Consider the following 24,556-nt stretch of genomic DNA (forward strand, 5'->3'; position numbering starts at 1 on the left):
TTTTTTTTTGCAGCCTGCCCTTACAGATGGTATAACAATTAACCCACTTACAGTAAACTGTTGGAATTCACGCAGGCTCCTCCTACACTCCTCGATAAACGGGCTATCTCCACATAGATCAGAGCAATCACGGGCCAACATTAGCTAGTTTTTATTTATGATTTAAACAGCATAAAAGCAAGATTAAGATTAGGCAAATATTGCAATGCAATTCATGGAGCACAGAATATCCATCTCCTAACTTTTTTCAGCAGGAATGCAATAAAGTCTGTTAGCTTTTCACCATACTTGGGCCCTTTTGCTATCAGTTCATCAAGATGTGCTATCTTGCCCCAGCTCAAAACCTGCAGGCCACCACCTCTGATGAACTTTTCAAACGAACAATCGCCACCAGTAAAATCTTCCAGTTTATAACTTATTCTTGTTTCTCCTTTTGAGGACATACCTCCAATTAAACTTTGATGAGATTGGCATTCATCCACAAACCTAGCAATGAGGTTGTGTGATTGGCCGAAACATGACCACCTTAATTATTACACTGGACTACTTCCATACAACCTTACAAAAAAAACACAGTTGAATGCTAATGTGAAACTCCAGCAAGGACATCCAATTGTTTATTCAGTGGGAGTTGGAACTTTGGGCTCAGGAGATAGACAGGTATCGTGGCCGCTCAGGTGAACAGCCAGTTTTAAAATGGAGACATGGGACTTTGGATTATCTACCAACTTCCATTGTGGAAGGAGGAAGAGGTAGCCTCCATTATGATTCTAGTGCATTCCAATGTTGGGGGAAAGGTAATTAAGAGGGGCATTCTTCCATGCCCTTCATTTTCGGTCTTGATGATGTAGAGTGTTTTTTGCAGAACTAAGTCAAGACTATAAGCTCATGATTCCATGATGCAGGCTGATGGAATCACACCTGTGTTTATGTGCCACCAGGTGGTTAAGTATCAACTTCATTGAAATATTCAGAAGGGAATTGTGTCAACAAGTACTACTGCCATCTTTTATAGCATTTTTAACATAACTAAAGGCCCCAAGATGCTTCAGAGGAGAACTCATGGTGAACTGTAGTACAAAGGTTAGGAGAGATGATTGAAGTAACCAGACCAGGAGATTTAGAAAGACCATTCCAGAAAATAGGATTGGGGGAGGGGGGGGGTGATGGATTTCTTGCCATAGGGAGTCCGAATGTTCTGGGGGAGGATAATTTTTTTCCTACCGGGGGGGTCCAGATTATCACAGGCGTGGATTCCATATGATGGGGAACCCCTCAGTATTACAGAGGTGGGTTCCTTGCTATGAGAGTTCCAGAGTGCTATAGGGAGTTGATTCTGCACTATCAGCAGCCGCAGAATGTTACAGGCTATTAGGAGTCCACGATTGTTACAGGGGAGAGTTCCTTATCAAGAGCCCGGAGTGTTACAGGGAGCGTAAAAAGTAAAGTCGGTATAGATTCTTTGTAGAAACGAATGTTCACCATGTCGCCCAGAAATGAATTGATGCTCTACCTCACCACCACCACCACAACACTCAACCCCCCCACTGTCTCTCATTTGTCACACTGCTTATCCAACATCCATCCAGTAGTGAATGAGCAAAAATTTCCTCCAACTAAATATCGGGAAGACTGAAGCCATTGTCTTTGGTCCCTGCCACCGACTCCTTACCCTCTCCCTGGCCATTGTCTGAGGCTGAACCAGACAGTTCGCAACCTCGGCGTGCATGACGTGTTGTTTGGGTTTTTGGTGTTTTATAAGTTTCTATAGTGACTGTCCTGTTGTGTTGCTGGTGGTAACTAGGGGGATGTGCCATTTTATAACCAGAGTGTTATGATGTGTAATGCACATTTTATTCAGAAGTAAAGCTGTGTGTAACTGGTCTGTCCCTTTCAAAGTTGTGGGTTTTAATTTCTGTGCCTTACTGAGATCAATTTGATAAAATTGCTTTTGGGCACAATGGTGTTCCATTCTATATACTTTTTTTAAAGAAAATGTGATTCCTTACATCAGTTGGAAGGTATTTCCTGTTGCTGACACGGATTCTTTGTAGATTGGAAAACACCATCTTTTTTTGTTACAAAAATTTATATGAAGTGTGCCAGACTCATTTCAAAATCTCACCTCAATAGTATTGATACTAGCAGATTTCCGTAACATTGCTCGTGATGAGTTGGAGGATACGCTGTTTAAAGCTATGAAAGGTGCAATGTGATTATCTGCATATTTCCATTGAAACTGTAGATCAGCTGCCTTGATTACTATTCAAAGTTTATTTAACCATCTCTTGGCTTTAAAACTCTGGACACAGAGGAGGATGATAGGGAAGGTGATCCAGTTTGCAGATAGGATGTAGGAGCTGCATGTTGCAGTAGTGGGTGGGTGGTCCTGGGGTTTGGGAGCAGCAGGTGGTGGAATATTGAGAGAGGTTGTGGGGGAGAGCTGTGTCCGAAGTGTGTGGGAGCACTGGAAATGGGACTTCAAGAACTGAGGGGAGTGGTAGAGGGACCCCAGCATGTGGGAATACCTTTTAGGGCTGCTAGGTGTGACTGTGGTGAGAGCAGGGGCTTGAGCTGTAGCATCACTGGGGTGGTTAGTGGAGGGGATGGTTGTGGGACCATTTGGGAATGGGGGGGGGCGGGGTGCTGCTGGGTACGGGAGCACTGGGAGCAGGGTTGTGTGGTGCCACTGTCAAAGACGCAGTGAAGAGGATTTTCCATGGAGTGCTTGGGGCAGTGAGGGGAAAGGTACAGGTGCTCAGGATAGAGGGGTTTGGTTTTGGTGTTGGTGGGGTGCAGGATACTACTCAGTAGTATATTTAAATAATGTTGATCACTGCTGGGGAAGCACTTTTAAATAATCAACCCCCCCCCCCACTTAACCCCATTTCTCTGGGTCGAAATATCAGCCCCCCCATGTGCATTCTCAAAAGCCACATTCCTCTCCCAGTTGCTGAAGTTTTAAACAGCCTTTGGGAATGCGGGTGGAGGGGTCTTAGGGTGTTGGGGTCAGGTCGTGGTGGGGAGGGGGAGAATTGGTGGGCATTGTCGGATTGGAGATTCATTGACACTAGATGGGGGGGAATAGCAGCAGGGAGAGGGTGATTAGCATTGGGCCGCAGTCCAATTCTACTGCTTCTGGGGTGGCATTGTGGATAACAGTGCCACCTACTTCAGAGATCAAGCTTGGAGAAGGCTGTCAGCTCAGTAAAACGAATAGGCAGATTTAGTCATGATGGAAATATACCTAACGGGAAAGTGCTGCAAGAAGTTACGGTGAGACAGGAAGTGTGTGCATGCACTAGATTTTCTTTTGTATAAAACTAGTGGATCTCTTGCGAAATTGCTCATAAGTCAGAGCATGCAGTCTCTTGTCTCTGTCCCTCCCTCTCTTGTGGTGTGGTCTGGAGGAGAAGGAAGCCATTGAGGGCTTCGGAGCATATTTTCCAGTGAGTCGGATGGGGTGGGAAGCAGTGAATGGCCACAGGTTGCATTTCCAAGTGGGTGGGTTCAGGTGAAGGATCAGACTGGGGGTGTGAGGTGGGGTGGGTGCGGGGAGAGGATCTGGCCGGGCCGCAGTACGTCTCCCTCAGCCACCTTGTTGATGTCACCTCCTACCTCCTCTAACAATCTGCTCCTCACCTGCATCCTACCGAGCCCCAGTAAAAGATAAGCTTATTGCCTTATGGTGGGTCTGTGCGAGTGGCCCTCAAGCAGATCACTGCTTGGATTTGGGGCCTCAGTCAAAAGTTGGTGAGTAACCTGGCTTGGTGCTGCACTGATCCAAAGCCTTTACACCCAAGGTCATCTGTTTCTAGTTATGTGGATGTAATGTATCATAAGGAAGGTATAGAACCAGGGAGCATTACCTACTACCTAGTTTATGAAATAAAATTGCCATTTTTATTTTTGGTGAAGAAATGCTACTGCAGTCCTCACAGGGTAAGTAATAACTACATCACTTGTAATATTTAACACTTGATGATAGTTACTTCGTGCAGAAAATGCTGGCAAAGAACATTCCTGGGACGCTCCTCTCTAGTGTATATTATTTCGAAAGCTCTATGACAAGTGCTGTCGAAGTGGTTTGAAAATTGCAGTACTATTGGGATAACTTTGCTCACTTTTTACCAGCTTTTAACGGCTGCCACAGCATTAGTGATAATTCAGTACTATTAACAGTTTAAAACACTGGTCTGTAGTGAAATTTCTGAACCCCGGCTTTGCTCAACACTCCCATCTGCTGGTTGTACCGTGTGCTGCACTGTGGGATAAAACCCCAGAATGCTTTTGCCACACAGACCTGCTGACTGTGGTGGTGTTGAATAGATGGATGCAGTTCTTTGTGGGAGCACAAGTTTCTCTATTCTCAGTGGACAACACACTCTGATTTAGTGTTGATACTGAGTGCAAAAAGGATCAGTTTTTGGAGCGTTTCAGCTGTATATAATAAAGCATGTAGTGTGCTTTCATCACACTTTGATAATCTAATTGTAAACAATTTTACAACACCAAGTTATAGTCCAACAAATTTATTTTAAATTTCACAAGCTTTCGGAGGCTTCCTCCTTCCTCAGGTGAATGTTGTGGAAATGAAATCTTCGAATCCTTCGCATTTATAAATCACAGAACAATGCCTGGTGATTACTGCCCGTTGCCAAGGCAATCACAGTGAGCAGACAGAGAGGTGTCACCTACAAGGCCACCGAATATACAAACCCCCCCAAAAAAAAGAGAGATAGGCAGAGACATAGAGACATCCGGAAGGAAGACAGCAAATGACCCGTTATATTAAAAACAAATAACATTGTTCGCTGGTGGGGTTACGTGTAGCGTGACATGAACCCAAGATCCCGGTTGAGGCCGTCCTCATGGGTGCGGAACTTGGCTTTGATAATCTAGGGAGAGATAAAGAAAACTAGTCATTAACCTGGAGTCTGAAATTTACAAGCACTTCCAACTACCCTCTGATATCTGGATCTGACAATTCAAAGCAGTAGCTTTAACCAGGCCAGGCTAGCAGCTAAACATCACACCATATTGCAGACCCCAGATGAGCAATGACACAGGAGATCTGCTAGTGTTATCAAAATTTAATAGCATTAATTTTTTTGTCCCAAATTGATCATTTGAGGTTTGTAAAAGAGATCATAAATTTGCAAATGGGCCCTGATTTTCCCTCTGGACAAGGGATGTGGTCTCCTCAGCTTATCTTCGGCAAGTCAAGATACAGTTTAGCTATCTTTCCCCACCATCACCTCAGCCACATTTGGAACTGGAGCCTGGTTCTGTTACTGGGCAGAAGGCAGCTTCAGGTAGCAATGGTGTTATTGACTTGAACAGAGCTGAGTTTTCTTGAGGAATCCCAGATTTGCCAGCCATTGTCACCATCTGCTCCTAGTGTGGCGCAGCAGTGATAAGCCAGGCAGATGAATGTTCTGTGTCAGAGAACCTTGGTGCCACTCGAAACCGGATGCGTTGGGCAACATAATCAGACTTTCTTGGCTGTGTCATTGACTGGCTGGCTGTTCCTCTGCCTGCGATTGATGACTTGAATCCTGGAGCACACCGCAGCCTCATCTCATTCTCAACCATTGCTATGACGTTATCTCCCCCTTTATATAAAATGCATTTGTAGCAAATCAAATTCTTCAGTGACGCATCACGATCTGTAGTGGTGCTGCTGATGTTTGCATTCTGTAATAGAACTGAGCGTGACTTGAGCAAAGCTTTGCTGTTCTAATAAGATTTTAAAAGCTCCTTTGTGGGGTGTAAATGCTACCTTGCTATTATTCACCGGTATTAGTCCTGTCAAAGTGGATCTGCACTCTTATATGGCGAGATCTTTTCTGAATTATACAAACCAGGCATGCGTTCATCTTTTTGACTTTTATTGCAGGGAAGTACTTGAAAAGGATGCCAAGGACTATGCAGACTCCATCCATGCAGTCTTTGTGGAAACCAGTGCCAAAAATGCCATTAACATCAATGAGCTATTTTCAGAAATCAGTGAGTATGGCCTCAGCTATTTGAAGTGCTCAAAAGTTCCTTGCTGAAACGAGTCTGGGTGCCTCGATTTTTCTTTCTCTCTTGCCACGCCCCCCAAGGAAAAAAATGCAGTGAGGGTTTTAATATGAATTGGTTGAGTTGGCTGCCATTGAACTGATGAAAGGTTGCTGATGCCCGCATGTTTTGAGGGTTCTCTGATCCAGGCTGATCCAAGTTGGAATAAGCAACTTTACCCATTCATCTCACAACAGCGTTTAACTGGCATTTCACTGCACAGCTACAAACCTGTAGGCCTCTCCTATGTGAAAGGATGAGGAAGCTAGCCACTATGTCTTCAGAGTTTGTATTTGTTCAAAACACATGACTTTTTTTCTCCCTTATCTGCACTTTCTTTTCAAGTCCTGAGTTTTGACAAAACCAGAGATGAATCAGAACAAGTTTATATTGACTTGTTGCAGTCACGGGCAGTGCAGCGTCACACAACAGGAGTGTTGGTTTGAGCATAGGTTTGCTGTTTTTCTTCTAGCAGCCAGCTCTTTGTGTTATCAAGAAGAGATACCATCATATATGCTTGAAAGCTATAATCCTGATCTGATTTGGCAGTAAGCATCTGTTCCCTTTTTATGATTTACCAAACAGTGACGTGCTGATTTTTGGTGAAGGCCGTGACTGATTCAAAGTCAAAATGCCCAGAGGTAGGACTTAGTTATATGACACTTTTCTTTTCCCCCTTCTCTTTAGGCCGCCGAATTCCTTCCACGGATGTCAATCCAGGAGCGAGCAGTAAAGGATTCAAGCTGAGGAGACAACCTTCCGAAACAAAACGCAGCTGTTGCTGACCGTTCTCCATACTTGGACTGACTCAGAGCAAGCGTGCGAGAAGGTGGATGGATCCCTGTAAAACCGTCCCTCTTGCATTCGGCCTTCCTGCTGTGCTGTCCTCGAAGGAAGAATAATCACTGTTCTTAAAATTATTGTTGCCTCATTCTTCCATACAAGTGCTCCAAGCAATTCCTTGGCAAGCATTTTTTCAACTGCTTGTGTTTCACTCCTCAACGTGTCCAAGAGCAGAGAAACTAATGAACCAGGGAATGACGTTCAACAGCAGTCAGGTGCAGAGGTGCAAAAGAAAACTTAGTATTTTTTTTTCCATTGCATGTAAATAGACCTCAAGTAATCGCATAAAAAAAGGGAAATTGTAAAACTGAAGCACTTTGTTTAGTTTGCGTTTTGTAACCAAGAATCGGACTCCCTTTAAAGTGCACTTTGCAACTCCCCGTCCTCGTCCAGGTGGAGCAATCTGAAGTGATTCCCTCGTCAAAACCTATTGAACCCAGTTTCCAGGCATGCATTCTGTTAAGAAAATAACTACTACACATCTTCAAATCTCCAAAAAAGAAGAAACTTTTCTCTGTATTTGAGGGAGGCACAGTTCAGACTGCAGAGCACGACTATTTAAACTCAAAACACCTGGGATTAAAAGGATCCAAAAACCTCGCTCTCCCTCTATGGCTGTTACCCTCTGCGGCTATTAAGAATACCTGAGTGAGATGAGTTACTGCCACTTCTAAATGGGCAGGCTTCAGTACAAGATGGTCCCTGTACCATTGGAAGGAGAAAAAATATATCTACTCTTAAAGGAGTTTGGCTTTAACTCCCCTGGTGGCTGGCTGGGAAATGCACCATGTTCTGTGGTCCCAGGTTTGATCTCTAGGCTGTGCTAAGTTACCTGATCTGAGCTGGGTGGTAGGTAGCGGGTTCTACAGTTGACTAGGGAGGAGAAAAATTAACCGGGGTTCTGGCTCCTGATCACTCTCCGCTGACCCCTGCTGAAAATGTGTGCATGTGAATGTCTGGTGAGGACATGATTGAGCTCTGCTTTAGTGTCCTTCGCGGTCAGATGTCCAGCTGATACTCACTACAGAGCCTCGCACATGAAGGGTAGCCACTAGGGCGTATCCTAGTGCCTATGAAACTACCCCAGCAAGAGTCTGCACATTCAGAAGGAGAAACATCAAGCATCTATATACAAATAGAAATGTCTTAATTCGGGGTATTCTTGATTCTTATGATTATTCCTACGACAGTGGGGTCTAATTGATGAAGGAAAGGCTGCGTTTCTGAATGTGGAGCAAAAAGTTGCACAACTTCTAAAAGCCATTCCCTCTAATGCCTAAATTCTTAGGTTAGAACCCGAGGAAGGGAATGAAGTAAATAGTGTAGTTTGTTTCTGGTGTCCAATTTGTATGTGAATGTACATCAGCAAACCACGATTGCTTAAGTGGACAAAATATGAGATTTAACAAATATAAATTCAGAAGGGCGTTAGTATTTTAAGATTTTAAAGGAACAGCCAGATTAACACTAGCTTTCTTGGTCATTCTGACTTCACCACTGTAACTTACAGCAGGTTCAGGCTTTCTAATAGACAGACCTACTGGGCTTGGCACATGACTAACCTATTTGATCAGGGTATTGTCGTCAGAGTGGCAGTAGCTGTGAAAGGGATTGTGTCTCTTTAATGTAAGATGGTGCATTGCATTTACTGTAGAAGTGTCAGCAAGGCACAGTTGGCTCTCTTCCCGTGAAACACCCAAATGCTTGACCCTTTCCTCATACCTATAACCCCTCATTCCTTGTATCAGATTCTGGTGAATCTTCACTGTACTCTTTCCATTACTCTTCCTATAAATGAGCAGCATTCAGTGTTCCAGATGTGGCCTAATTAATGTCTTGTACAAATTCAACATTACTTCCTTACCTTTACATTCAACTGCTCCAGTTCACTGTTCTTTTTCCCAAAATGTACTACTTTACATTTCTCTGCATTGAATTGCCACCTATCTGCCCATTCTACCAGCCTGCCTTCCTGCACACACTTACATTCTTCCTCACTGTTTACTATGCCCGCTAATCTGATATCAGCAAACGGCGATATCATTCTTGTGTCGGTGTCCAAATTATTAACGTAAATGACAAAACAAGAGCTCCCAGCACAGATCCCTGGGGCACACATACTTGCATTTATCCCTACTTCTTGCTTCCTGTCTCCTAGCCATCTCTTTCGTGTAGTCACATTCCTTTAGTACCTTATCCCTTCATTTTTATATGCATCTCGTGTGTGACAGTTTATCAAAAGCCTGAAAATCCATATATGCAACATCTATTGCACTCACTTTCCACAAATTTAACTAAATTGGTCAAACACGGCCTGCCCTTTACAATCTGACTCTTCCTGATTTGCCAATGCCTTTCTAACTGTTCACTAATTTCATCCAGTATTATTGACTCTAGAAGTTTGTACATAATCCTGAAGTAAGACTGACCTATCATTTCCTGCCTTATCCCTTTCCCTTTCCCTTAAACAGGGGTGTAACATTTGACACCCTCCAATCCTTTGGACACTTCCTGTTTCCGAAGGTTTTTGAAAATGACAGTGCCTCTGCTATCTCCTACATCCCAATCTCCTTATTCTGAGATGGATACCACCTGGGCCTGCTGACTTTTCTTTTTAATACAGTTTCCTTTTGAATATTTATCTCCAGTAGTGGCTATTCTACATCTTCCTCAAGTAGTCCTATAGTTTCACTTTCCCAGCTAAACAGTGTGGTAATTCATCTCATTTGTGGGATTTTGCTTTGTATAAATTGGCTGCCATATTTGCTTACTTAATAATAGTGACTCCACTTCAAAATTAATTAATTGCTTGATGTTTGTTGACCTCCAGTCATCTTTGATACCCTTACTGTTCCTAATCTTTTTTACTTCCTTTCTAAAGCTTGTATAATTGTCAGATTTCTTTTGTATTATTTCTCCTATATTTAGCGTGTCCTTTTTAGCAACTCATGTTTGTTTTAACTATTCTATCCATGGAATCCCAATCTTTGATTCAACGCTTTATATCTACTTGGAATATATTTAGCCTGTGCTCTTATCCATCTGGTATTTAAATATCTCCCACTGCTTGTCTGCTGTTTGATCTGTTATTTTTTCCAACCAATTAACCTGGGCTAGGTCCCCTTCCATCCCACTGAGTTAGAGTACTAAGTGCTGTATTGAGCTCCATAATATAGGAAGGATATTGAGACTTTAGAGAGGGTACAATGCAGATTCACTGAAATGTGAAAATACAAATATGAAGAAAGACTTGAAAAGTTGGGTTTTTTTTCATTAGAACAATGCGGATTATGGGATTAGATAGAAGTGTTTAAAACCATGAAACGATGGGACATAGTAGATAGAAGCAGACTGTTTTGAGTAGTTATGGAAACTAGAAAGAGGGGCCAAAGATGCATAATACATTCAGAACTGAGGGCAGGAGAAACTTCTTTAGAGAGTTGTGAGGCTATGGGATTTACTTCCAGAGTTAGTGGTTGAGGCAGAGACTGTCAACATTCAGGATTAGATTGGATAGGTGGATGAAGGGAAAGGGGTTGAAGGGATATGGGAATAAGGCAAACAAATGCGATTAGAATAGTTTGCTCACGTGGAGGGTAAACGCCAGCATGGACTGGTTGGGCCGAATGACCTATTTCCGTGCTGTAACTTCTATGTATTACTATGTTAAATGTATATTTCATGTTAATTTTTTTAATGATTCTTTCACAAATTGGGTAAGTAGGGTAGTAGTAGATCATCCTAAAATGGGGCAGGACAACTTAGCCATGGAGGCATCCTTCAGTGAAGGTCCATTGGGAGATAAAACATAACACTGACCATGGAAACACTGCATCCAAGGTCTGGGAGCAAGCATATGTCTGAGGGTAAGGGACATCAGCCATGGTTTGACCTTTCAGAGCTAAATTCCCACTGCTATCTTATTGTGTTGTTGGAATGATGCCGTCACCAATATACAATATATTCCATCCATTGATATCAGGAGGTTTTTACCTGTATTTTTCTTCAGAGGAAGGAAAGGGGCAGCCCGGGGCATGAGGGCAGCATGAGGCTTTACGGCAAGAAGCTTTGTTGTTTCTGCGTTTTCTAATTGACTGGGCTCTCATTTGAATGACGACTAGCAATTATAACTGGGGGAGGGGAGAGAGAAACCTGATGTATAGTTATCATCCGCATGCTCATTCCAGTCAGTGTTTCTTTACTTGTGTTTTAGGAAGCTTTTTATTTTGTTGGCTTGAATGACTTTTTCAATATCGACAAAATGATGATTATGGTCTGTGTTTTGCCACCTTTAAATCTTATCTGTTGGAAGACACACAAATTAGTCTAGAATTAAGTTCACACTACACTTGAGGGGTGGCACACGGCAGAGGTAACCTCGCTGGTGAAGGTCCCATCCAAATTTCAGTCCTCTGCTCGTGCAGTGGCCAGCAGTGCTTCTGAGGTACGGCCCCATGCATTTTCTTTGACAAAATCAGCTTCAACAGCTGTCATTTCAGAGTGAGCATAAATGAAGAATTCAGAATTCCTCAAAGCTTCCTTCTGTTTTTTTTTTAAAAACTTCAAAAAAAAAATTGTCCAATTCAGATAGACTTGATGGACTCCAAAACTTTAAAATGTCACATGCTGAATTATATGAAGTACAGTAAGGTTGAGCTATAATTCCAAAGCGAGTTGCAGTGCACAGAAATCTTTGTTGCAGCAGGTGTTAATATTGATAGATGGTTAAGGGGAGATGTAATAGAGGTGTTCAAAATTATGAGGGGTTTTGATAGAGTAAATAGGGAGAAACTGTTCCCAGTGGCAGGAGGGCTGGTAATCAGAGGACACAGATTTAAGATAATCGGCAAAAGAACCAGAGGGGAGATGAGAATTTTTTTAAGCAGCATGTTGTTCTGATCTGGAATGCACTGTCTGAAAGGGCGGTGGAAGCAGATTCAATAGTAACTTTCAAAAGGGAATTGGATAAATATTTGAAGGGGGGATAAATTTGCAGGGCTATCGGGAAAGAGCGGGGGAAGTGGGACTATTTGGATTGTTCTTTCACAGGCACATTGGGCTGAATGGCCTCCTTCTGTGCTGTATGATTCCATGATTTGGCTTTATAGCTGTGTTTGTAATATCCCAACCTAGGTTATGGAAAGAACCTGTGTGTCTTTGAGCAATGCTACAATGTACCCTCATTCCTCAGGAGAGTAATGTGTTGGCTCTATTTGTTTATTTATACCAGGTCTAGTCTAGCTGATACTGCCTTTCCAATCAACGGAAGCACATGCTGTCTAGCAACTGGAGGCAGGAGAGGTCAGGGAGACTTTGGCACCAGGTCAGTGAGAATGGACAGCTGGATTCTTAACCAGTCCCCATCTAAAATGCCAATGGTTCTAACTGGTTATAAATTGGCAGAGTGTGTGTGCCAGAGTAGCACTTTGTGTCTGAGTCGTACTATTAGTAACTCTTGCTGCCAACCAACTTAAGACAGACTGTCAAGCTGTTCCCTCTTGCAGGCTGCGGACAAAGTTGTCAGCTCAGTGAAGCTGTTGCACCAGCTATTGTGAATGTGAAATATTCATTGCAGTGAATATATTAACGCAAACACCTTCAGTATTTGTGGGATCCGTCTCTTGTGTTTGCGTCTATACAAGAGCACGGTTGGGGAGTGGGAACTGAATTTTAATTATTGTCGCAATTTGTTTCGTTCTTGCCAGTGGTCTCTGTGATCGTGTGTATAAGACCCCTTCACAATCTTCGTTTAAAACCAGGTCAGTGTTACAAAGCTTCTGTCCAATACATTTCTCCCCCTTCATGTCGGGAAGAAGGCTGCCATTTAAGTATGTGTGTTGGTGGGACTGGAACAAAATAGCTGGTACTAGTGGAGGATCGTACCTTGGTATGGTGCAGCTCGTGGGTCTGTCTTTATTGGAACTGCTACACCAGGAGGGAATCCTGAGGGAGTAAATGACAGAATATAAGAGGACCACACCCTCCGCTCTTCCTCCTGCCCCCCCCCCTCAGAACACATACATAATTTATATAAAACACCCTGAATATTACTTGCATGGAATTTAAGAGATGGTTAATACAATAAGTGTAAAACTCAACGGTAATGGACATGTCGGATGAAACCCAGCTGAATGGTGATTAACGTGCAGTAACTGGTATAACTGTTTTGTTGGGATTCTGTATAATTGGATGTACATCCAGGTGTGTGTGTGCGAGAGTGCATGTGTTGAAATCTCCTTTCTCCTCCCCTCTTTAGCTTTCATTTCCCATCACTCGCCATGCAGATGACTCGCTGACCCAGACGAAGAGGAGATGGATTGATGTTTGTGCCATTCTTTAGCCATGGTTTAATCTTCCTGCTGTTTTTTGTTTCTCTTTCTCTCTTTCCTGCCCCGCCCAACCCCAGTAAAATGGAGGCTTTGTGGAGAGGAAACGTGCCATTTGTTTCTAAGCCGCACAGCATTTAATATCGCCGTTTGGGAATGCTGTGGGTTTTCATGCATGAAGCACGCTGCCTCGCTCAGTGTCTGTTTATCTCAACTTCACCAAATGGCAGGAACGCCAGTTTGTGTCTGAAGTTGTGGGTTGTTCACACGCTGATATGACCAGGGCAGCGTTGCTGATGTCCTGACTGATGTGTGGGCATCATGCATGCAATATTGTAACTTCTTTCCTGAGCTCTCCATATTTTTATTTAACCTTTTTCCATCAACGTGTGAATCTGTGAGTTAGCAGCTCGCACCCCAAGGATTTGATGGCTGACTTTGACCCTTGTTGTAATTCAATAGGAATTTGTTGACTGTTACTGTACTTAAAGGAGAATTCATATTACAGTACCAGTTTTGGGTCTGATTTTTATCCTTCGCAGGGCAGTCTCTCATAGAATAGAATCATAGGAAGGTTACAGCACGGAAGAGGGCAATTCGGCCCATTGAGTCTGTGCTAGCTCTATGCAAGAGCAATCCAGCTAGTCCCACTCCCTCGCCCTATCCCCTTGGCCCTGCGAATTTTTTCCTTTCAAGTACTTATCCAGTTCCCTTTTGAAGGCCATAATTGTATCTGCCTCCACAACCCCCTCGGGCAGTGCATGCCACATCCTAACCATTCGCTGTGTAACAAAGCTTTTCCTCATGTCGCCTTTGGTTCTTTTGCCAATCACTTTAAATCTATGTCCTCTGGTTCTTGACCCTTGCGCCAATGGGAACAGTTTCTCTCTCTATCTACTCTGTCTAGACCCTTCATGATTTTGAACACCTCTATCAAATCTCCTCGCAACCTTCTCTGTTCCAAGGAGAACAACCCCAGCTTCTCCAGTCTATCCACTTAAGTAAAGTCCCTCATCCCTTGAATCTTCTGCACCCTCTCTAAGACCTTCACATCTTTCCTAAAGTGCAGTGCCCAGAATTGGACACAATACTCCATTTGTGGCCAAACCAGTGTTTTATAAAGGTTCATCATGACTTCCATACTTTTGTACTCTATGCCTCTATTTATAAAGCCCAGGATCCTATATGTTTTTTTTAACCGCTTTCTCAACCTGCCCTGCCACCTTCAACGATTTGTGCACATATACCCTTGGATCTCTCTGTTCCTACACCCCTTTTAGAACTGTGCCCTCTAGTTTATATTGCCTCTCCTCATTCTTCCTACCGAAATGTATCACTTCACATTTTTCTGCGTTAAATTTCATCCGCCCCGTGTTTGCCCATGCCACCAGACTGTCTATATCCTCTTGAAGCCTATCACTATCCTCATCACTCTTTACTATCCTTGTGTCATCTGCAAATTTTGAAATTGTGCCCTGTACACCCAAGTCCCAGTCATTAATATATATCAAGAAAAGCAGTGATCCCAGCACTGACCCCTGGGGAGCACCACTGTACACCTCCCTCCAGTCCGAAAAACAACCGTTCACCATTACTGTTTCCTGTCACTTAGCAAATTCTGTATCTATGTTGCTACTGCCCCCTTTATTCCATGGGCCGCAATCTTGATGATAAGCTTACCGTGCGGCACTTCATCAAACGCCTTTTGAAAATCCATATACACCACATCAACTACATTGCCCCCATCTACCCTCTGTTACCTCATGAAAAAACTCTATCAAGTTAGTTAACAAATCCGTGCTGGCATTCCCTAATCTATCCACACCTGTCCAAGTGACTCTCCACACTGAGTTGCTCAGTTCTTTTAACACATCCCACAGTTGTGGCTAGATCATTTTCAGTAATGGAGCAACCACCCAACACAATAGAACCCAACCCCAGCAGCTTTTTAATGTCTAACTGTAAGACCATTTGCCATGCAGTACAGCCCGTGATGAACAGAGAGGGGAGGAAGGTGTGGCCGTATACAAGTCATGCCTCCAATCCTGCAGATACGTGTTACAGAAATGTGGACGATGCATGCAGCATCTCTTCAGAGTAAGGGATACGAGGGGGCTGACACGTGAAGCTACTTTTAATATAATCACACGCTTCCAAACGGTGCTGGCCTTTCTGGAATGTTGCTGCCATGTTTGTAATGTGAATGTGAACCGACCCAAACCGGGCAGAGCTGGGAAGGTGGGTGTAGTGCATTTATCATTTCACAGTGCTAAATGCACTGCAGCACTGGACCACCACAGTAGACTCCTAGTTTAGATCAGACTTGTCCTTGTTGCTCTGTGAAAGATTTCTGTAAACTCGTAATTTTCCAAATTAATAGTAGGAAGGGACGGGGTTTGGTATTTATACTTGACGACTCTTAGTGCAGAGCCATCTGATTAAAATACAGCACAAAGCAAGGAGACATTCAAAAGGTGCTCCCCAAAGACCAAGCTAATCATCCTACCAGTGAATATTAAAAATAATCTGAATTCCAGTATACTAAATATGTAATGTATTAAACATATTACATCTGTGCGCACTTCCTGTCAGCTTTTTCCGTTTTAAATTCTTATGCCTGCATTTATACTGGAAGTGCCTAAATAAATTGGTTGTGCCATAATTATGCCCCCGCCTCTCAGACGATGCAGTCGCACCACCACTGGCAGGAGGGTATGATTACAATGTGACAAGTTTACATAGGGAGTTTCCATTTATAATTGTGGACGTGGGTTTAGAATGGAAATATAAGAATAAGGGTGGAACGCATGAGTTTAAAATGGGAACTGAATTACATCTGCATGTCCTGGTCCAATAACCCCTGGCCTCTGACCCCTCTTCACCTGAAGCCTGTGGTTAGTCTTCACTCCCGGTGTGCAACGCAATGGAGTATTGGCTGGTAGCTATAAAATGTAAATGTTCTGGACAAGCCTGAGCAAAATGTGCAGACATGACCATATGTCCATCCTGTCTGATGAACCAAAAGCCTGGTGGTTTTGGTAACTTGAAGGGCTTCAAAAGCAATCAAAGGAACAGTTTGAGGAAATGTTTGGCTCCATTATTATTGCGCTCACTCTCCGATCACGTGTGCTTGTTTTTCAACTGTTACAGAGCAAACTCATCCAAAGATGTGCTGCCATTTTTCTAATTATACTTGCTGCCTCCGTTTATCGTGCGGCATCCAAAAGCACAAGTGGCGGAACTCGCTCCTAGGCCTCTACCAGCCTGACTGTGACCAGCCACGAGGAGTTGTACCCAGATTATCCTTCCTGCTGGGCAGGGGAAGCGTGGGTGCAAGCTGGGAGGCGGTAAACGTAGCACCACAACGTTTCGCCACAGAGCACGTGTTCTGGCTGACAAATGCATTTCAGCCCAGTGCAGTGTTGTCACCAGGCCTATTCAGAGTATGCTGGTGTCAACAGGGAAAAGGGCGGGGGGGACAAGTGGGAATTCTCAAATCAATACACTTTAATATTGTGCCAATATTCTGGAATGTTGTGTGATGGTCTAAATTTGCACTTGACTCTGCATCCAATTTCAGGGGAGTAATGTCCACGTGCTGTTCTCCAGCTGTTACAGTTGGATTGGGGAGTTAGTCTCTTATGGTGCGTTTCCATGGGACTAACCCTTCATCCCGATGGCTGAATAGCATTCCCATATTTTCATGGGCCTGCAGTGTCGGGTTTTTGGAGCGTGGGCCTGTTTGCACCAGAGTACAGACAACACAGGGAGGGGTCGGCTGCTGTACTCCTATAGTGTGATGGGGCTTTCAGTTCATTCCCTGAAATTGGCCCCACCTCCAGTGACAGCCCTATAACCAGTAGCACTTCACAGTAGTACTGTGTGTTGCAAAGCTGAAAATGCACTCTCCAGACACAGCCCAAGTTTGATAGAGTCTAGAATTGTACTGCTGACTGCTTTTTAGTTCGTGAATACTGTAGAAAATTGATACACACCTACCATTTGCGCTTAATTGAGTCCTAGTGACAGCACTGGTACAAATCCAAGCCCACAATTTGTTTTGCTTTAATGCATGAAATATTGCCTAATTACTAGTTGTGAAGGAATTAATTTTTAATTTTTTTTTGCTAAGCTTATCTGAAGGGTAGGAATGGACGAATTTAAAACTTGGGCTGGTCCCAGACAGAAATGACTTGTGTAATCAGTGTACCTACATAATCTGTTACTCTTAACACCAGAAAAACAGGTGAATAACCTGTTTAACTATTAAAATTTGTTGTAGTACTGAAGTGTATCGCCCATATTTTAGTTTGCAACCAGTAGATTAGTGTAACACATCACTACAGAATCATTTAAACCCAGAGTTGCTAAGTATACATTTATGTCTTGTGTACCTAATAATTGCTAAAATCACTACACGGTCCATGTGTATTTTCTAATGTGCAAGAGAAAGTTGTATGCGGTTTATTAATAAACTTAATACATTTTTTGTTTATTGATTCGTGGTCTGTTCTGGTGTTCAGATGTACCATGCAATATAGAATAGTCTTGCTACTGGGTCCGATCTCCTCGTGGATATGGCACTGGACGAGTAATCCAACATGGCAAGTTGTGAAACTGAATTCAATAAATCTGTAAACAATTTTACAACACCAAGTTATAGTCCAGCAATTTTATTTTAAATTCACAAGCTTTCGGAGATTTTCTCCTTCCTCAGGTAAATGTTTCAAGATCTCCTTGAAGCCTACGCATTTATACATATTGAATAATACATGGTGTTTACAGACTGCCCCTGCAACTGCCCGTTGCAGGGGCAGTCTGTAAACACCATGTATTATTCAATATGTATAAATGCGTAGGCTTCAAGGAGATCTTGAAACATTTACCTGAGGAAGGAGAAAATCTCCGAAAGCTTGTGAATTTAAAATAAAATTGCTGGACTATAACTTGGTGTTGTAAAATTGTTTACAATTGTCAACCCCAGTCCATCACCGGCATCTCCACATCATCAATAAATCTGGTCATTTGTGGGCTTGTAAAAACCCAACTGGCTGACAAGGCGTCAGCGTAGCACCTAGCGCACTCTCCTCCTGAGTCCCACCCCAAACTTGGTTCACTCTTAGCTGCCCTCTAAAAGGGCCAGTTGTATCAAATCACTACAAAGAATACGAAGAATAAAAGTGGACGGACCGCACAGCTGTGACGTAGGGCATTGAATTAGGACACAACAAAGGCACACCCAGCCCAATCGATCCTGCAAAATTGGGTTTTTTACGACAATCCGACAGTGTCCTAGTTACTTTTACTGGTACCAGCTCTTTATTGCAGATTTATTTTAACTGAATTAAAATTCCCAAACAGCCGTGGTGAGATTTGAACTCATGATCTCTGGATCCAGGGTCCAGTAATTCAGGCTCTGGATTACCGTACCCCATAGTTGCACTGCCAACTTTAACTGCACACCAAGATCCCTTTTGCTTCTCTACATTTTAAATCTAGCTATTCAAGGTGTACTTCATTTCTCTCTTCTTTCCAAAGTGTATTACTTTACATTTTTCTGCATTCAATTGCATCTGCCACCTATCCTGGCCTCGTCGCAATGTCATACTCCCCAAATTCACATCCTGAGCAAATTTTGATACTGTTTCCTCAATTCCGAAGTCCAGTCCAAATAATTATGTAAACAACAAATAAGTGACCTCAACACAGACCCCTATGGAATACTGCTAACCACATCTTCAGTCTGAGGAGCCTCCTCTTACCCCTTCCCTTTGCTTTTTATCCATGTGGCTACATTCTCTTTAATTCTAATTGCCATTATCTTTGCCTTAAGTTTAAGTGGTGCCTTATCAAACATCCATTCGAACTTCCATATGATCCACATCCACTGCATTTCTTTTATCTGTCCACTTTATTTTTAAAGAGTGGTATCCTAGGTTTTATAAACAGCGGCATAAGAACATAAAAGGAAAGAGATAATGCTAAACCTCTACAAATATTGGTTAAGCTGCAGTTAGAATATGTGCAGCTTTGTACACTTACGTAGAGTCTACAGCACAGAAATGGCCATTTGGCCCAACTGGTCTATGCTGTCATTTATGCTCCAGACAAGCCTCCTCCCACCCTACTTCATCTAACCCTATCACCAATACCTACTATTCCTTTCTCCCTCATGTGCTTATCTAGCTTCCCCTTAAATGCATCTATGTTATTTGCCTCAGCTACTCCATGTGGTAGTGTCTTCCACATTCTAACCATCTTTGGGTAAAGAAGTTACTCTTGAATTCCCTATTGGATTTATTGGCGACTATCTTATATTTATGACCTCTGGTTTTGGTCTCCCCCCACAAGTGGAAATGTTTTCTCTACGTCTACCCTATCAAACCCCATCATTATCTTAAAGACCTCTATCAGGTCACCGCTCAGCTTTCTCTTTTCTAGAGAAAAGAGCCCCAGCCTGTTTGTCCTTTCCTGATAAGTATATCCTCTCGATTCTGGTGTCATCCTTGTGAATCTTTTTTTACAACGTCTTCAATGCCTCTATCGTTTTTATAATATGGAGACCAGAACTGTTCACAGTACTCCAACCAAGGTTTTGTACAAGTTTAACATTACTTCTCTGCTTTTGAATTCTATCCCTCTAGAAATGAACCCCAGTACTTGGTCTGCTTTTTTTTTTAGTGGCCTTAACGTCGCTAATTTCAGTGATTTGTGTATCTGTGCCCCAAGCTTCCTTTGCTCCTCTACCCCATTTAGACTTATTATCCAAGCAGTATGTGGCCTCCTTATTCTTCCTACTAAAATTCACTACCTCACTTAACCTATATTGAAAATCATTTGCCAATTACATGCCCATTCTGCAAGTTTATTAATGTATTCTAATCAACAATGTGAACAACAGTGGTCCCAGCACCGATGCCTGTGGAACACCACTTTCCCACCTTTTGTCAGTCTGAGTAGCTACTCTTAGCCCCTACTCTCTTCTGTTATGAAGCCAGCTTGCTATCCATTCTGCCACTTGTCCCCTGACTCTGACCTTAGTCATGAGTCTACAGTGCGGTGCCTTTTTTGAAAGCCGTTTAAAAATCCAAATATATTACATCTAGTACATCACCCTTGTCTACTTTTATGTTACTTCAAAGAATTCAATAAGTTTGGTCAAGCATGACCTTCCCTTTTGAAATCCGTGCTGACTATTCTTTATTATATTTTTGGTTTCTAGATGTTTTCCTATTACATCTTTGAGTAAGGATTCCATTATCTTTCCTACCACTGACATTAAGCTAACTGGTCTATAGTTCCCTGGACTTGTTCTATCTCCCTTTTTAAATATAGGAATCACATTAGCTGTCCGCCAGTCCTCTGGCACTATTCCCTTTTCAAATGAATTTTTATATATATGTAATAGTGCCTCTGCTCTCTCTTCCATATGCATTCCATCCGGACCAGAGGTTTTATCCTCTCTAAGTTTGATTAGTTTATCAATTATCTTCACCCCCACCCACCCCCCCACTTTCTATTTTAAATAAGTTTATATCTTTTTTGATCTCTTTTTCTACTGTCATGTCCACCTTGTTAGTCTCCCTGGTAAATTCTGAGGCAAAGTAATTATTCAATATTTCTGCCCTTTAGCTGTCATTACCTGTAAGTTTATCGTGTGTATCTCTTAGTGGCCCTATCCCTATCCTGATTTTTCTTGTGTTATTTATGTGTCTCTAGAATACTTCACTCTTTTTATATCCCTTGATAATTTAATTTTGTAGCTCCTCTTTGCTTTCCTAATTTTTTTTTTACTTCTTTCCTAACCTCTTCGTATTCCCTTTTGTCATCCTCCTTTATTGTCCATGTACTTAGAGTATGCCTTTTCCTTTAGTTTTAACTTTCCCTTATCTCTTTATTCATCAATGGTGTTTCATTATTGTCTCATTTGTTCTTGATTTTTAGAGGAATATATTTCTCCTGAACTCTATTGATCATTGTTTTAAATATTGCCCACTGCTGTTCTCTCTTTTTGTCTGTCAAGGTTTTTTTTCCAGTTTACCTTCCCTAGTTCCATTCTCATCTCCTCAAAATTAGCTTTTTTTCCAATCTATTACTTTGGTCTCTTTTACTTATGTCTTTCTCAATCATTATTTTAAACCTTATGTTATGATCACTATTGCCTAGATGTTGCCCTACGCTTGCTTCTCTTATCTACTCTGATTCATTTCCCATTAGTAGCTCCAGTAGTGATTCCTCTTTTGGGCTTCTCACATACTGAGTAAGAAAGGAGTTCTGAGCACACTTAAAAACTCCATTCCCTTTTCCCCTTTCCCTACCTTTTTCCAGTTTATTTAAGAAGGGAGAGGGTGTAGAAGAAATTCACTTTGGATGATATCATGGACAAGAGGCTTTTTATGAGAAAAGACTTGAGAACGTTTTATTAGAGCAAAGAAAGTGAAGAGATTTTCTCAAAGTTATAAGGGGATTTCATTAGGGAAAAACTATTTCCACTGGTCAGTAAGTAACTAGAGGGACTAAATTTAAGTTCATCGAAAAATCGAAGGGCGAGCTTATGTGGAAACAATGATGGAAGCAGAATCCATAATAGCTTTTAAAAGCAAAGTGAAAAAATATTGTGAAAAAATAAATATTTACATTGGTATGGGAAAAGAGCAGGGGGTCGGGACTAAATGGATAGCTCCTTCCGAGACCCTGAAACAAGCACAATGGGCTGAATATATCCTTCTGTGCTGGTTATTGGGATTGTTGTAACTTCTCTAGTACCATCTCTCTTTGACTAGTAACCTCCAGTAATTATTCCACAATCCCAATATCCATTTCCTCTGTGAAAACTGAGGCAACAACAACTTGCCATTACAAAGCACTCTTAACATCAAAAAACGTGCCAAGGCTTTTCACAAAAATGCAAGTTAAAAATGGATGCCAGGCCAAACAAGGATCTACTAGGAGGGGTGACCAAAAGCTTGATCAAAGAGGTGGGTTTTAAGGCGGGTCTTAAAGGAATTAAGAGAGGTGGAGGGGTTTAAGGAGAGAATTCTAAATCCTGGACGACTGAAGGCGCAGCTGCCAATAGTGGGGTGAAGGGAAGAGGAGATGAACAAGAGACCAGAACTGGAGGAATGGAGAGTTTGGGGATAAGAGGGTATAGAATAGGGAGAGGTGAGACCACGGACCAAAGTATTTAATCAGTACCTCTTTCCTCCACTACTGCAATAACAACTACTTGCAATTAAATAGCACCTTTATTGTCGAAATACGTCCCAAGGCGCTTCACAGAGGCGTAATGAGACAAAATTAGATGCTAAGGCAAAGAAGGTGATAATAGGAGGAGTGACGAATAGCTTGGTCAAACAGATGGGTTTTAAGAAGGGCCTTAAAGGAGGAAAGGGAGGCGAATGAGGTTAGGGAGGGAATTCCGGAGGGTGGGGCCCAGACGGCTGAAGGCACAGCCACCAATGGTGGGGCGAAGGGAGGGGGAATGCATAATAGGCCGGAGTCAGAGGAAAAGAGATGGAGGAGTATAGGGAGGGGCAAGGCCATGAAGGGATTTGAACACTGAGAATTTTAAATTTGAGTTGGGGACTAGAAGCCAATGTAGGTCAGTGAGCACAGGGGTGATAGGTGAGTGGGACTTGGTGCAAGTTAGGATGTGGGCAGCAGAGTATTGGATGAGCTGAAGTTTATGGAGTATGGAGGATGGGAGGCCGGCCAGGAGAGCTTTGGAATAGTGGAATCTGAAGGTGACAAAGACAGAGGATGTAATTTGTGTCGCAGTTCCTTTCAGATCCTTGACATGTCCTAAAGCACATCAGAACCATTGAATTACTTTTGGCAGGCACCCATTGTTTTTGTAGGCAAATACTGCAGCCAATTTGGACACAGCAATGAGATGAGTGGCCAGTCAACCTGTTTTAGTGATGTTGGTTGAGGCATGAATATTGGCTAGAACACCGGGGAGAACTCCCCTGCTCTTCTTCAAAATAGTGCCGTGGGATCATTTAGATCCACCCAGTCAGGCCGACAGGGTTTCTTGCCTTATCTGAAAGACAGCATCGTTGACTGTGCAGTACGCCCTCAGTACTGCACTGAAGTGGCAGCCTAGATTATGTGCTCCAGTCCTGTGGTGGAGCTTAAACCCACGACCTTCCCTCTCAACTGAGCCAAACTGACATTCACAAGCCTATTGCACTGTCCATATTCTGATCCTTTCCAAGGACTTCAATTGTGGAACTCCTCACCTCCCTCACTCTCCCTTTCTTCCTACAGGCTTTTAAAACCAAAATTTGGCATTGTCTAATCGTTCCTCGTTGATTTATTTAATCTTTTCTTGTGCTCTTTTCACCAGTGCTGCCTTCCTGTACCAGGGGCCTTCACCTACATTTCTCCATTTAAAAACTTTTTCCCCCATTGTATTGGATACTGAGGTGAGAAGTGTGAGTGGCTGGTGGATTAAAATGACAGCCACCCCCTTCACTGTCAAACCACTGAAGCTCAGACGAGGACAGACGGAGCTCCAACGTTACGTCAAGAACTGGGGCCATCACAACCAGGATGGCGATATTAAAGGGCACGTGGTTTCTTGTGGATGTTACTGCAACGTACGATCAGCATCTTAAAACAGGGGTTCAGCTCAAGGAATGCCCTGTAGGACTGTACTGTGGCCCTTTAGGGATGGAAACCTGCCATCCTTACCCAGTCTGGCATATGTGGGACTCCAGTTCTACACCAAGGTGGTTGACTCTTAATTGTCCTCTGAAGTGGCCTAGCAAGTCACTCAGTTGTAACGAGGGGTGGGAGACGCCTACATCCCGAGAACCTGTAGTAACCAAGAAAGAAAGAGCACATCAAGGTTGTACAAGTTCACCATCCAGGTGGAGGAAGAGACCCAACCCTACTATTGGCAGAGGTGGGCGATCAGGACGAGGCTGAAGATGAAGAAGCCCAGTTACAGCCAGTCTCTCGGACAGCACGCCCAATGTACAACCAGTCCTGACAACTTGTGTAAAATGCCCACTGAGCACCATGCCTACAATTACCATCAACCATGCATGCTCACCATTATCCTCTACCCTACCCTAGTGAGGGAAAGACTCCTCCGCCCCCCCCCCCCCCCCCCCCCCCCAATCCACTCCAACCCCAGCTCATTTCCCTCGGTCAGGGTTCGTCCCTTATGCACGATGTGCTCCCAGAAAAGTTCCCAATGTCAAGAGGGAAGACGGGAATACAGACTGATCCAGTGGGTTGCCACTGCACCACAAGAGGCAGTAGTGACCTTAAAGGACGGGGTGCATGTTCCACTGAAAGGAGGCCGCTACAAGGCC

General features: G+C 43.0%; 1 protein-coding gene across 1 annotated transcript in view; it reads left to right on the top strand.

Moving 5' to 3' along the window:
• The window catches only part of rab22a (RAB22A, member RAS oncogene family), a 71,920-nt gene extending 54,193 nt beyond the window's left edge, over positions 1-17,727 (top strand). Inside the window, exons 6-7 of the mRNA XM_068000698.1 lie at positions 5,900-6,009; positions 6,751-17,727. Of these exons, the coding sequence (XP_067856799.1) occupies positions 5,900-6,009; positions 6,751-6,848 (208 nt within the window). The 3' untranslated portion in view covers positions 6,849-17,727. The remainder of the gene's footprint in view (positions 1-5,899; positions 6,010-6,750) is intronic.
• The last annotated feature ends 6,829 nt before the right edge of the window (positions 17,728-24,556 follow it).

Source organism: Heptranchias perlo, chromosome 19, assembly GCF_035084215.1.
Source record: "Heptranchias perlo isolate sHepPer1 chromosome 19, sHepPer1.hap1, whole genome shotgun sequence".
In the NCBI taxonomy this organism is placed as follows: domain Eukaryota; kingdom Metazoa; phylum Chordata; class Chondrichthyes; order Hexanchiformes; family Hexanchidae; genus Heptranchias; species Heptranchias perlo.